This window comes from Mobula birostris, chromosome 4 (genome assembly GCF_030028105.1).
Source record: "Mobula birostris isolate sMobBir1 chromosome 4, sMobBir1.hap1, whole genome shotgun sequence".
In the NCBI taxonomy this organism is placed as follows: Eukaryota; Metazoa; Chordata; class Chondrichthyes; order Myliobatiformes; family Myliobatidae; genus Mobula; species Mobula birostris.
This window is the reverse complement of record NC_092373.1, coordinates 41,870,514-41,885,857: the sequence shown is the minus strand read 5'-3', so window position 1 is coordinate 41,885,857 and position 15,344 is coordinate 41,870,514. Positions and strand designations below refer to the sequence as shown.

General features: G+C 40.2%; 1 protein-coding gene across 5 annotated transcripts in view; it reads left to right on the top strand.

The window, feature by feature from the left end:
- Positions 1–15,344, top strand: part of LOC140196298 (chloride channel protein 2-like) — a 558,437-nt gene that overhangs the window by 320,272 nt on the left and 222,821 nt on the right. For all 5 annotated transcript variants that reach the window (XM_072255256.1, XM_072255259.1, XM_072255257.1 and 2 more), the window contains 2 exons: positions 700–825; positions 942–1,026. In XM_072255256.1, the coding sequence (XP_072111357.1) occupies positions 700–825; positions 942–1,026 (211 nt within the window). The remainder of the gene's footprint in view (positions 1–699; positions 826–941; positions 1,027–15,344) is intronic.

The window sequence follows — 15,344 nt, the reverse complement described above, 5'->3', positions numbered from 1 at the left end:
TCTGAGAGTCCTAAATTATTTCTTGAAGGAGAGAAAGGAGAAGAGTTGCTCTGCCCAAAGGGCAGGAACAAAGTCAAGTACACACTAAAGGTTTTATAATTTCCAGTTGACAGAAAATTGAGTACCACCAATTAAATAAAACTGTACCATATAAGATTATTTAACCAGAGCTAATAGAATGTTTTAGCCACAAGAAGGTTACTCTTTTCTTTCTGAATCTTTTTTCCTTTTCCATTTTTTTAACAGATTAACAACAGCAATGATATATTTATTGTACAGATTTCTTAATTCCTTTGGCAGAGTCAGTATTTTTAATCCATTCTCATTTAACCTCATTGTAATCTTAAATATTAGCCACAGATAGTGACCTTTGTGGCTTTTGCTGATCTTGCAGCTGTTGCTTTTAGGTTAGCAGCGTCCAGCTGCCCCTTACTTGAGTGTTGGCATTGTGTTACCCTTTGACGTGTGCTTGCGTGACTGTGCTGGTGCTGCTGTGGCTGCTCAGTTTTATTTGCATGTTTGTAATAGTCCTTGAAGAAGAGCAACTTACATGCTTTAGATTTTATTTTATTCTATGTGCTGTTTTGTTCCTGGAATGTTTGTTCTTTTGTTAAATTATTAAAAAATATGCAAAATTAACTTTCATGTCATGTGTATGAAATTGTTAAAGTTGTTGATTTTCTGGCTTCCTTCCAATAGGTGTACTTTTCAGTATTGAAGTAACTTCAACATTTTTTGCCGTCAGAAATTACTGGCGTGGCTTCTTCGCTGCTACCTTCAGTGCCTTTATTTTCCGAGTCCTAGCTGTCTGGAACAAGGATGAAGGTATATCGCTGTCGCAAGTAGATTGTGAAGTCAAAATAATGCCCTATTTTTGAGAAGTACTTCCCATCTGTCATTAAATAATTAACAAGATACAAACTTTCATCCATCTTTTGCAGAAACCATCACTGCCTTATTTAAAACTCGATTCCGTCTCGATTTTCCATTTGATCTTCAAGAGCTCCCTGCTTTTGCAGTAATTGGGTATGTTTCTGTAATGAGACGGTTGTAATTTGTTTAAGTAGCTTAAAGCAATGTACAGGTATTACAACAAAATTTAGCATAAGTCATTATGCAAATGTGAAACTGGTCACTTTTATGAATTAAAATGGTTGGGTCTGCAATATTGGATTAGTAGTCCTCATTAACGTGCTGAACAGGATGCACGTGATGTTAGCAGCGAAATGTAATTGATGCCATTGTATTGCAAGTAACATTTGGTATTCGCAGCAGATTAAGAACTTTTTACAGCCTCCTTAAAGCTCTTTCTGATCAATAAAATAAAATGCAGAGACCCACTAATTCTGGTGTAACCAATGTTAATTTTGATGCTGTTCTGACTGTTATGTCTATGGCCAGTGGTGTTCCTCAAGCATCAGCAGCAGGACCTCTTTTTTTTCTGATATGTACAAATGATTTGGATGAAAATGTAGGTGGACTGATGAGCAAGTCTGCAGAGTTGTGGATCATGAGAAAGGGTGTCAAAGGATATCGACCAGTTGCAAATGTAGGCAAATATGTAGTAAATAGCAGGGCCCTGGAAATGTAGGTCAACACAGGAGTCTTCGAGGCAAGGTCTGATAGAGGTAGATAAAATAGTGAAAGACTTAGATAAGGTAGATTGTCAGAATCTTTAGCCTAGGATGGAATTGTCAGATACTAGAAGACATAGTTTTAAGGTGAGAGGGGGAATGTTTGAAGGAGATTTATGAGGCAAAGAGAGGTAGGTGCCTGGAACCCACTGCCAGGGGAAGTGGTGGAAGAAGATATGATCATAATGACTGAGGCATTTAGACAGACGTGAATAAGCAGTGAATGGAGAGTTTTTGACCATCCACAGCAAATAGGAGTAGTTAACATTAGAATGGCCAGCATAGTAATGATGGGCCGAAGGGCTGACTTCTGTGCTGTACTATTTATTATATGATCTACAGCGTGTACTCCATGAAAAGCTTCACCTTCATCTGCCATACTTGTAAACTCTGGAGTTCCCTCTCTAAATCTCTCTGTCTCCGCTTCTCTTTCTGCCTTTCCAACGTTTCATTAAAAATCATCTGTGTCGATGTTCTTCCTATCAGCCTTTGAGTAAGTGCTAGGCTGCTCAATGTTGTACTGCAGACTGCTTGTAGGAATTGTTGCTGAAGAAGTTGCAAGCTAAAGAAACTTGACACAAAAGTTGTATCATTTAGAATGAAAGTTAATGACTTAATTTTGGAATAAAAAGGAGAAAAGCTGTGATGCAGAATTACGTACCTGCTTATACTTCAGGTGTCTAGACTTGCATGTGTGCACCTTGGATACTGCTGAAGAAGTTAAGTGTTTAGGACAGTCAACAGTTTAATGATGGCAGATGAAGAACGGGTTGGAAATCAAATACTGTGAGTGGCCGGAAACTTCGGTTCCATAGGTGTTGCCTGACTTGCTGAGTTCCTCCTGCACTTTGAGTGGTCAGGTATCTTAAAGACTCAGTACATAAATCAAAATGATGTCCCAGAATGTTAAAGATAAAATTGCAAAATAGGTTATAGAAGGTGTAATTAATGGTGCTGTCAAATGGCATTTACAAGCCAATAACCTGTTCACCAACACCCAGAACATTCTGATGAATGTTTCTCTTTTTACAGGTGCTGAGTTTTTTTCCAGTATTCTCTGTTTTGATTTCATATTTGCAGCATCTGCAGTTTTTTTTAACTTTCATTACCTGTCTGTTATGCTCCAAATCATAAACCATCCTGACCTGGAAATGTGTTGTTGTTCCCAGCTGCTGCAATCCTTCTGGTGAAGGTATTCCTGAAGGACTGCACCAGCTCAAGCTTTTTGCCATCATCCCCTTCTGAAGAGCAGCTAGAGACTGGCAATAAATGTTGTCATTGACAGCCCAGTTACAAACAATGAATGACCTGGGAGAAATCGAGTGATTGTCCTCGTTCCAAAAGTAGATAGGTTTTACAAAATACCTGCAAATATGCTATTTTTGATTCCACTACAGCACAGCGGTAATGTCATGGTGGTATTGTGATTTATATTTGAGTAAATTGTTTTATTTTTGACGCTTTACTGGGGTCGATGGGGTGCTTAAATAGAAATCAGATCCCATTTTAGCCAGCCGCAAAATCTTCATTATGGAATGTTATTCCTCCTGGTTGAAAGTTGACGATGGCAGGCAGGCACAGGAATGTAGATTTGACAAGAAGAGTAAGCTTCCCACAGAAAGTTGAATGGTTTCCAGTCCTCAGGAGATTTAGGCATCGGAGGTTTCCATCTGTGAGGGTCTTGGCAGAGCTCAGCACAGGTCACCATCAGTCACTGGCACATTATCTTTAAATTCACAGGTGATAGAAGTCACTGGGTCTTTGCAGGATGGACCAGTTAGTGTGCTTTTTTTCCAAAACAAACGATGCTGGTGTGGATGTATGTCTATATCAGTTGAGCATGCCAATGTGTAGTTAGCAGGAGTTTACCACTGATGGTGATGATTACTGCAAACTCAGGAAACAATTATTCCATTGTGAGATTGCCATAAATCCAAAAAATCCTTTTCACAGGGAACACACATCAAAGTTGCTGGTGAATGCAGCAGGCCAGGCAGCATCTCTAGGAAGAAGTACAGTCGACGTTTCAGGCCGAGACCCTTTGTCAGGACTAACTGAAGGAAGAGCTAGTAAGAGATTTGAAAGTGGGAGGGGGAGGGGGAGATCCAAAATGATAGGAGAAGACAGGAGGGGAAGGGATGGAGCCAAGAGCTGGACAGGTGATTGGCAAAAGGGATATGAGAGGATCATGGGACAAGAGGCCCAGGGAGAAGGAAAAGGGGGGAGGGAAGCCCAGAGGATGGGCAAGGGGTATAGTCAGAGGGACAGAGGGAGAAAAAGGAGAGTGAGAGAAAGAATGTGTGTATATAAATAACGGATGGGGTACGAGGGGGAGGTGAGGCATTAGCGGAAGTTTGAGAAGTCAATGTTCATGCCATCAGGTTGGAGGCTACCCAGACGGAATATAAGGTGTTGCTCCTCCAACCTGAGTGTGGCTTCATCTTTACAGTAGAGGATGCCGTGGATAGACACGTCAGAATGGGAATGGGACGTGGAATTAAAATGTGTGGCCACTGGGAGATCCTGCTTTCTCCGGCGGACAGAGTGTAGGTGTTCAGCAAAACGGTCTCTCAGTCTGCATCGGGTCTCACCAATATATAGAAGGCCACATCAGGAGCACCGGACGCAGTATATCACCCCAGCCGACTCACAGGTGAAGTGTCGCCTCACCTGGAAGGACTGTCTGGGGCACTGAATGGTGGTAATAGAGGAAGTGAAAGGCCATGTGTAGCACTTGTTCCGCTTACAAGGGTAAGTGCTAGGAGGGAGATCAGTGGGGAGGGATGGGGGGGACGAATGGACAAGGGAGTCACGTAGGGAGCGATCCCGCGGAAAGCGGGGGGGTGGGGGAGGGAAAGATGTGCTTATTGGTGGGATCCCGTTGGAGGTGGTGGAAGTTACGGAGAATAATATGTTGGACCCAGAGGCTGGTGGGGTGGCAGATGAGGACCAGGGGAACCCTATTCCTAGTGGGGTGACGAGAGGATGGAGTGAGAGCAGATGTGTGTGAAATGGGGGAGATGCGTTTGAGAGCAGAGTTGATAGTGGAGGAAAGGAAGCCCCTTTCTTTAAAAAAGGACATCTACCTCGTCCTGGAATGAAAAGCCTCTTCCTGAGAGCAGATGCGGTGGAGATGCAGGAATTGCGAGAAGGGGATGGCATTTTTGCAAGAGACGGGGTGAGAACAGGAATAGTCCAGATTGCTGAACACCTACGCTCTGTCCGCCAGAGAAAGCAGGATCTCCCAGTGGCCACACATTTTAATTCCACATCCCATTCCCATTCTGACATATCTATCCACAGCCTCCTCTACAGTAAAGATGAAACCACACTCAGATTGGAGGAACAACACCTTATACTCCGCCTGGGTAGCCTCCAACCTGATGGCATGAACATTGACTTCTCTAACTTCCGCTAATGCCCCACCTCCCCCTCGTACCCCATCCGTTATTTACTTATATACACACATTCTTTCTCTCACTCTCCTTTTCCTCCCTCTGTCCCTCTCACTATACCCCTTGCCCATCTTCTGGGCTTCCCCCCTCCCCCTTTTCCTTCTCCCTGGGCGTCCTGTCCCATGATCCTCTCATATCCCTTTTGCCAATCACCTGTCCAGCTCTTGGCTCCATCCCTCCCCCTCCTGTCTTCTCCTATCATTTTGGATCTCCCCCTTCACCTCCCACTTTCAAATCTCTTACTAGCTCTTCCATCAGTTAGTCCTGACGAAGGGTCTCGGCCTGAAACGTCAACTGTACCTCTTCCTAGAGATGCTGCCTGGCCTGCTGCATTCACCAGCAACTTTGATGTGTGTGGCTTGAATTTCCAGCATCTGCAGAATTCCTCGTGTTTGCCTTTTCACAGGGAGGCACTTTTCTCCAAGGGATAAACGTAGAACGAGTGCAGTCTCTTTACATTTGTTCTACCACGGTGCATTACTTCACATTTGGCTGGGTTAAACTCCATCTGCCATTTCTGTCTCCATATCTGTGCTGATCTGTATCTCCTTGTATCCTTTGCCAGTTTCCACACAACACCACTAATCTTCCTATCATCTGCAAATTTACTAACCATCCATCTACAGTACCCCACAAAGGCCTTACACACACACACACACACACACACACACACACACACACACACACACACACACTCACTCACTTTCTCTATCTCTTTCTCTATCTCTTTCTCTCTCTCTCTCTCTTTCTCTCTCTCTTTCTCTCTCTCTTTCTCTTTCATTCCACAATAGAGACCCATATCAGAACCAGGTTTATGATCACTCACGTGTGTCATGAAATTTGTTTTTTTTGTGGGAGCAGTACAGTGCAATACATAAAATTACAGTACTGTAAAGAAGTCTCAGGCACCTGAGATATATGTCTATATCTACTGTACATTTTCATCTAGGTAATTTATCTGCATCACAAAGAGCAGATCCCTGCAGAACTCTACTAATGACAGCCCTCCATCTAGAATAAGCTCCTTCGACCACTGTCTTCGATGTGCATGCTTGGCTGAATCGCTAGAACTCCTGCTGTTAAGGTAGCTCTTGCCATGTATCTAGCTAGGAAATAAAGCTGCTAGAAATTTAGACCTCTGGAAATGGATAGTAGTTTTCATTATTCTGAAATTGATGTTCAAGTTCCCCAATATCTGCTGAAGATATTAATAAGTATTGCAGTGTGTTTTTTTTGGATACAAGGCACACAGTAGTCCAGGTACTGTACATTAGGAATTAGAAAAACTTCATGACAACTTCTCTTCAGGTTTTTGCAAAAGGGATTATCTTCAAAGATTATTCCACACTTAAAGGAGATTGTCTCATTCTCAAGGGTAAGAAGTTGTTCAAATATTGTTTTTCTTACTTGGGAATATGGGATAATTGCAAAGGCAAGTTGCTATAGAAACCCAGAAGTGGAAGTTGGGAATTTGTGCTGTAAGGAAGCAGAAGAATATCAGGGCCTCAGCTGTGCAAATGTTTACTGTGATTACTTTTAAAAAGTGAACTGTAGAATTAGCATATTAGGCATTAATAATCTTTCACTATTCACAATAACCTTTTGCATTTTATAATAATTTCATCCTCAGTTGCAATCCAATTTACACACTTCTCATCTATTTTCACATTATTATTAATTATCCTGTTGAAAATAGTTTTAAGGACAATTTTGAACGGTTGCTGGGAAACAATCTTGACAATGTGTTAATCAGTTAATCAAAAGCATTTAATTAGTACATTAATTTAGCAGCAGTGATTCAGATATTGCAATATGATCAGGGGTTATTTTTCCTCATTCCATCCAGTTACAACTTCTTGTGTTATTATTAATTATGGTTGTGTTTCTTCTCCTTCAGCTATTTTATTTTTCTATTGAAATTTGCTTTTTGAAAATGCTGAATGATGACTTATAGAGGCCTTTGGATTTACCCTCAATAAAATGTGATGGCAGTGAGAAGAGGAAGTAATCATTACTATTAAAATCAAGAACCTATCAACCTTTGCTTTAAGTATATCCAAAGACTTGGCCTCCATAGTTGTCTGCAGCAATTACTTCCACAGATTGACCAACTTCTTTAGAAAAGGGGTGGTGAGTCTGTGGAACACATTGCCATAGACGACTGTGGAGGCCAAGTCATTGGATATATTAAAGCAGTTTGATAGGTTCTTGATTAGTCAGCATGTCAAAATTTACAGGGAGAAGGCAGTAGAATGGGGTTGGGAGGGATAATAAATCAGTCATGCTGAAATAGCAGAGCAAACTCTGGGCCAAATGGCCTAATTATGCTCTTATGTCGGATGGTATGAATGAGGATGTACAATTACAATGTTTAAAAACATGACTTAATTCTGCACCTATGTCCTATGATTTAATTGTGGAACAAAAAAAACCTTGTGGTCTAAGGACTGAATGTTTCAGCAGAGGGTTTAATACCTGGGACTGAAATACAGCTTTAGCAATAAAAATACTAATTCATATTACCTTTCTGGCTACATATTGGAATCATCAGCTGTAATGGCCTTCATATAAGCACTTCCTTAAAATATAAACTACAAGAAGTTGTTTTAGAATCAATAGTTCACAAAATTATTTTAGACTGATAATGAACAGTGATTTAGATCAAGCAGATTAATAAGAGGCAGCTTATCGTAGAGTGGCTGAAAGAGTTTCTTCAACATACATTACTGGTCTGTCTCTCATAAAATTCCCTCATAATGGAACAGATGAGAGCAATGAATATTCTTGTGTGTGTAAGGGGAAAACTTGATTTACACAATCATAAGACATAGATATATTGGAATAAATCAAAAATTGCTAGAAGCACTCAGCAGATCAAGTAGTGTCTGGGCAAAGAGAGTTTTAAGTGTTAGGTCCAATACTTTTTGACAGAACTGAATAGTTCTGAAACATTAACTTAGTTTCTCTTTCCACAGATATGGCCTGACATGCTCAGTTTCTGCAACATTTTCTGTTTTTATTTCGGATTCCCGGTAACTGCAGTCCCCTGGATTTTCAGCAGTGTGTGGGAGTCAGTTTGTCATGGAATTTTTTTTCTCATTTCGACTGAGAGTGAAGATTTTGAATTTTTAAAAAAAGTTTATTTGATTAATTTTCTAATAGAATTTCTACATTATTATCTTGAATCGGGAGCCTCCTGGTATCAAACAGAATGTTTGAGCCAAACTAATTTCCAGCATTAGCAGTAATCCTGACTTTATTCTTGTTTTAGCAGTTACACAGGCTTTTGCCTGTCCAAGTACAATTAAAAACGCATATTTTAGCAAAATAGGGTTAGTCACTTAATTTTAAAGTAGATATCTTCGAATACAGTGAGGAATTCTAAATGTAAACTCCCATCGGATAATGAGGAAGATCGGAACAACTACTTCTTCCTTGTCTTTTGTTAAACCAGGAGCATAGCTTAAAATGAGCAGGACTTGAATTACCAAAATAACCACAGCAGCAGAGAATGTTTGATGTTATTTGTTCAAAATAAAAAATCAGTGTAAAATTATTTAATTCTGTTTGTCATCAATGATCCCTTAAATTTGAGGATCATCTTCTCCACAGATTTACTAATTACTTCTGAGATAACTTAGGAGTCTGATTGTGGAACCACAACCCCTCCTGACGGGGGATACGAATATCTTTGCCTGCTTGGGGGTGGTTCTGTCCTTTTCCTTCCCACTCTTATTTCAGTGCTGTGGGGTTCTCCTCAGAGCCAGCCATCGCCTGGTTCAGGATGTGATATCATCCACCGGCTTCTCCAAGCTGGTGATGATGATAACTGTTCCTAATGCCTGGTATTTCTTTAAACTAGCTTAGGGCTTCTGCCTGTGGGAGATCTTGAGTGTGGATAATTGAGCTCACACTCTCCAGTTGGTGTATGAGAATATTGCCTCATTGCTGGTGGCAATGACTGCACAATTTCTGTGTTGTAAGTATGGTCATCTCCCCACATGATGAAGCAGATCTTCTACCATTACCTCAGCAGACATTTCAGATATTGCTGGTAGGTCACCCAGGTTTCATCTCAGCAGAGGTGACCATGATAGAGGTAATATCGGTCAACGTAGCTTTCCAAAGGAAGCACTTGTGTTCTTAATCTTGGGTTGAATCGCGCCAATGATGGTGGGATTTTAGAAACGGTGGCTCCCAAAAATTAAATTGTCTGTTGCCTCCAACCTGTGTCTCTTGTCAGTAGCTTATGGAGAGTTATGTACTAATCTCCTCAGTGTGAATCCTGGGCTACATTAACTGTGCAAGAAGTTTCAATATGGACTTGATTGGTATAGGCATGTCAGAAATGTGAATGTGAAAGTAAATAAGGCCCTCATTTAGTCGGTGTAAACCGTGGATGTTGCGCCCAAGCTTTCAAAGCCAGTATGCAAGCCCGGGCAGTGCGATATGGAGAACAAGCTGTTGCCCATACTGCAGGCTCTCCCTCTCCATGCAACTGGTGAATCTAAAGGAATGGCAGTGATCGACACAGCTTGACACCATTGGCGTTGCAGGAGTTGCCAGTCAGTGTTGAATTCAGCCTAGGACTGCCTCAGGGATTCCAGCTCCAGAACGTTCCTCAGGGTTTACTCTAAAAGTCTTCCCCAGGAGTGGGTAAAGCCACAAGGCAGTGGGGGTCTCAGATCAGACTTTTCCTTCTCCTAGATGAGCTGGCAACTACAGCTGATGAGCCTGAAAGAAAGCAAATACTTTGGTTGATATATTTATTTTCATATCAGATTTGGATAGAGCTGACTGACTAAACCTATGCTAAACAGGGAATTATTGGAGAAAGCCAACAAATGTATTGAGAGAGGGTCACAGCTCTTCAACCAGCTACAGTGCCTATAAACTGTATTTACCACCCCCCCCAGAAGTTTTCATGTTTTATTGTTTTACAACATTGAATCACAGTGGATTTAACTTGACTTTTTTGACACTGATTGACAGAAAAAGACTCTTTTGTGTCAAAGTGAAAACAGGTTTCTACAAAATGATCTAAATTAATTACAAATATAAAACACAAAATAATTGATTGCATAAGTATTTACCCACCCCCCCACCTTTTAATATGACACACCAAATCATCACTGGTGCAGCCAATTGGTTTTGGAAGTCACAATTAGTTAAATGGATATCACCTGTGTGCAGTCCAGGTGTTTCAATTGTTTGTAGTAAAAATACACCTGTATCTGGAAGGTCCAACTGCTGGTGAGTCAGTATCCTAGCAAAAACTACACCATGAAGACAAAAGAACACTTCAAGCAACTCCACAAAAAGGGTATCGAAAAGCACAAGTCAAGAGATGGATACAAGAAAATTTTCTAAGTCACTGTCACTGAATATCCCTTGGAGTGCAGTTAAGTCAATCAACAAGAAATGGAAACAATATGGCACAGCTGTAAATCTGCCTAGAGCAGGTCATCCTCAAAAACTGAGTGACCGTACCAGAAAAGGACTGGTGAGGGAGTCACCAAGAGACCTATATCAGCTCTGGGAGAGCTACAAGCTTCAGTGGGTGAGCTGGGAGAGACTGCGCGTACAATTGTTGCCCACGTGCTTCACCAGTCGCAGCTTTATGGGAGAGTGGCAAAAAGAAAGCTGCTGTTGGGGAAAAAAAACAAACATGATATTTTGGTTAGAGTTTGCCAAAAGGCATGTGGGAGACACTGAAGTCAGCTGGAAGAAGGTTCTATGGTCTGATGAAACTAAAGTTAAGCTCTATGACCATCAGACTATGTTTGGCGTGAGCCGAACACTGGACATCAACAAAAACACACCATCCCTACTGTGAAGCATGGTGGTGGCTGCATCATGCTGTGGGGACACTTCACTGCAGCAAGCCCTGAAAGGCTTGTGAGGGTACAGCGTAAAATGAATGCAGCAAAATACAGGGAAATCCTGGAGGAAAACCTGATGCACTCCGCAAGAGAACTGAGACTTGGGAGAAGGTTCGTTTTCCGGCAAGACAATGACCCCAAGCATAAAGCCAAAGCTACACAGGAATGGCTTAAAAACAACAGAGTTAATGTCCTGAAGTAGCAACTCAGAGTCCAGACCTCAATCCAATTGAGAATTTGTGGCTGGACTTGAAAAGGCGTTGTATACTTATGCAGTCAATTATTTTGTGTTTTATATTTGTAATTAATGTAGATCACTTTGTAGAGACCTGTTTTCACATTGATACAAGTCTTTTTTTTGTTGATCAGTGTCAAAAAAGCCAAATTAAATCCACTGTGATTCAATGTTGTAAAATAATAAAACATGAAAACTTCCAAGAGGGTGAATACTTTTTATAGGCACTTGTATATGCATGCTTATCCAGAGGCTTACTCAATACCATCATTCTATGGCATTGCATTTCTTGAGAAACACAACCTTGGCTGGAGAATATTGAGCTCTGGCATTCTTTCAATAAAGAGTCAGTTGTGGAGAGTTGAGGTGAGGAGAAATTACTGCACTGAGGTTTGTAAATCTTTGGAATTCTCTATGCCAGAGATCAAAGGATGCTGTGGTGTTGAGTACTCTCTTGAGTACTTTTTGTACACTGAAAAATGGATGTAAAACCTCCAGGATTTTGAACTTGAATCAAGCGCAGGCATCTGTGAAAATTAACCAGATGTTTCAACCTCGTCGCAAGGCTGACCATTGAAGAGCCTGTTTTTTTCAGGTTATATGTTTATCATTTGGGGCTAAAGTGACATTATTCAGATCAAAATGACTAAATGTGTACATAAGAGTAAATAATGTCAATTAGTTACTTAATTATATTCTAATGTCTTAAATGTAATGTTTAGGCATATCATTTGGTGCCAATCTGTCAAACAATCTCGGATTAATTCAAACCTTCATGCATTTCTCTTTATGCCTGAAGTGGGATGTGAGGCTTTCAGAGATGACACAGTTGTCATTAATCTGTGTTGGTATATGACATCTATCCTTGTGCCTTTTATCTTATGTTTGTATGCCAGTCACCTTGTCACCCTGGGACCACATTTAAGAGTTCCTGCCTGATGCCCCACATAGGACTGTTCAGGCTGTGTTTTTGCCCAATTCTTACATTGTGACACTAGATTAGAATCCTGAATTTGCAAGCAAGATAATTTAGCAGATTTTTTAAAATTTCACATAACTTGCCAAGTAATTTCCTGTCTGGACTAGGTCTGGTACCTCATGTTGTCATGGCAATCTACTTGAGGAAGCAAAATTCAACAGTCTTTTACCTTTGCATGCAAGTTAACCCATCGTTAAATGCCCTTGATGTACATTTTCAATAACTGCAATGAATGAAAATAAATTCATAGAAGAACTTTAAACCTTGGTGTTCTAAAGTAAGTTGTCTTGAGGCTAAACAAGAATTTTAAAATGAGCAAGTTACCGTAATTTTTAAAGGTAAAGTTTAACAAAAGTAAAATGTATTAGCAAATACGGTAAATGTGGTTATGTGTAGAACAGATAATGTAGAGGTTTCAGAGCTTCAAGAGATGTTAAGCAGTGCCTATTCAGCTTTTTGTTTTTGGAGTGCTTTTGGTCCTAATTCTGTTTTTAGCCAAATTATCATTTTTCCAATGTAGATACTATTTCAAAGTTTGCATCCAAATCTGTAAAAGTGAAGCTTCATTGTTGCTAGACATGAGAAAATATTAGAGAAATACTCAGCATGTCAGGCAGCATCTGTGGAGAGATACATAATCTGAATGCTTCAAGTTAATGAGCTTCCTTTAAATATCACCATGTATTCAGTTCTAATACAAGATCATTGATAGAAATGTTAACTGTTTCTCTTACCTCTGAGGCTCTCTGGCTTTTTGAGTAATTTAATTGCAAACATGGAGAGATGTTTAAAAAAATGTGATCAACAGCACGGAAGTCGTGATAATGAGCAGAACACGAATGTACCTTGCTATCTGTTTTTTTTTCACAGCAAGCGGTGGACACAGTAATATGAAATCCCATAACATTTTGAAGGGTGTTCTCATCTTGTTCTCTCCTCACATCCTCCTCAAGGTGTTAACAGGTTGTCTGATGTAAAACTCCATCAATCTGATGGTATTGAAATCTCTTCATGCTATTTTATTTGAACATTGAATAGAGCTACCAATTTAAGCACATTTACAATACTAAAGATGTCCCGATATTTATAACTTTTATACTTTGTGGAATTCAGTTCCAGAAAACATTGGAGAGAACACTAATTTCATGTACTTTTAATTGTAAGAAATCATGTTAAACAATTGAAAAGTGGTAACTATTTGATTAAATTCACCAGTGCTGCCTCGTAAGGTAATGCCATGCTGCTATCTGAGACAAGATCCAGCTATTGTGTGAATAACATTTGCTGTAGCCAGGAAAGTGAAATGAATGTTCTACGGTGGCAAACTGAACAGCTTTTATCTAATCCATAATGTATTTCTGGCCAGAATACAAAAACTACTTTGATTTGATTGTCTTTTTCTAAGAGCTGGACATGAATGCTTTGCCTTGAGAATGAGTCACCTGGCAAAGCACTCAGAGCTGAGGATATATTATTTGAAGATACTTGACAAGGCACTGCCTTTCCCATACTGCCCAAATTGTACCTGATTTAGTAGGGTGCTTGAATTTACGTGAAACTTTGCCCATCAATGTCACTTCTGGAGCTATTTTGCTGTGATACTAGCAGTCAGTTTGCTTTGAAGTTTAACTTATATGTCTTTTCCTCTTTCAAGAAGTGAAGATTTTATTGAATTATGTTGACTGCCTTGGTGATTTCTGTAACTTGTAGTGTTTATATGAGGAAGGACATTGAAGCTGATTGAAGTTTTGGCTCAAGTACGAAAGGAGTCTGCCAAAATATGCTGAAAGCTTCACTTAGTTAAATGTAAAGCAATGTTACCAATATAGATCCTTCATCTCTTGAAATATTTGCAAGTTATCCATTTCTTGAGTGAAAATGTCACTGATTCCTGGATATTTTTGCAGAGGGTAAATATCCTTCCATTGCAATGTGGTCTCTTTTTGAAGATCCATTGAAATTATTCATGCAAATTCGTACGGTAAAGTATGAACGTGACATAATTAATTGGAAATGAGAAAATCTGCAGATGCTGGAAATCCCAGCAACACACATAAAATGCTGGAGGAACTCAGCAGGCCAGGCAACATCAAAGGAAAAGAGTACAGCTGATGTTTCAGGCCCGAGACCCTTCAGCAGGACTGGAGACAAAAAGATGAGGAGTCAGAGTTAGACTTTGGAGCAGGAGTAGGCCATAGAGCCCTTTTGCTATTCAGCAAGATCATGGCTAATCTTCAAGCTCAATTCTATTTTCCTACCTTATTCCATATCCCACAATTCCTGTAATATTCCAGAAATCTGTCCACTTCTGTTTCAATGAGTGAGCCTCAATAGCTCTCTGGGGAAGAGAAATCTAAAGTTTCACAGCCCAATGATTGAAAATATATAGTATAATATAGGTTCTAAAATGCATATGCTATATGTTGAGACAGTGACCCCACCCCCCCCCCACCCCCAGTTCTAGATCTGTCAATCATGGGAAATATCCTCCCCATACCTTCATTCTGCTTCCTCTAAGAAATTTGCCGCTTTCCACGAGAACAGCAGAAAACAGAGGCCCAACCTACTCAGTTTCTCCTGGTATGACAGATCTACTATCCCAGGACCTCATTTGCCTGTACTTCTTCTAAAGCAAGTCTATTTTTTCATGTATCAGTCCAGAACTGTGCATCGGGTGCTGACTCTCTAGTCCCATATAGTTGAAGCAAGGTGTGTTTACTCTTTTACTCAAATTCTGTTGCGACAAAGGCCAACATACTGCAGCACCTGCATGTTTGATTTCAATAGCTTATGTACAAGGTCCCTCTGAGAAACGACATTTACCTATATTTTGCCATTTGAAGGAACACTCGGATGTTCTGTGTTTTTTACTGAATAAAATGACATTTTCTAGCTCCTTCTACCATGCTGTTGCTCACTCACTCAACTTGTCTGTATCTCCTTAACAGCCTTTGCATCCTCATCCTTTTATTAACATTTGCAAATTTGGGAAGGTTACATTTGAAGCCCTCAGCACTGATTTGAAGCACTGATCTCATCAGTACTCTAATAGTTACAGACCAAGCAGAACTAATTTCTTCCTGCACTTATACTGGCTGTCTTCCCTCTCTACTTTTGGTTCGAATGCAGGGTTTTAAACCAAGCTGTTAACAATTCCAT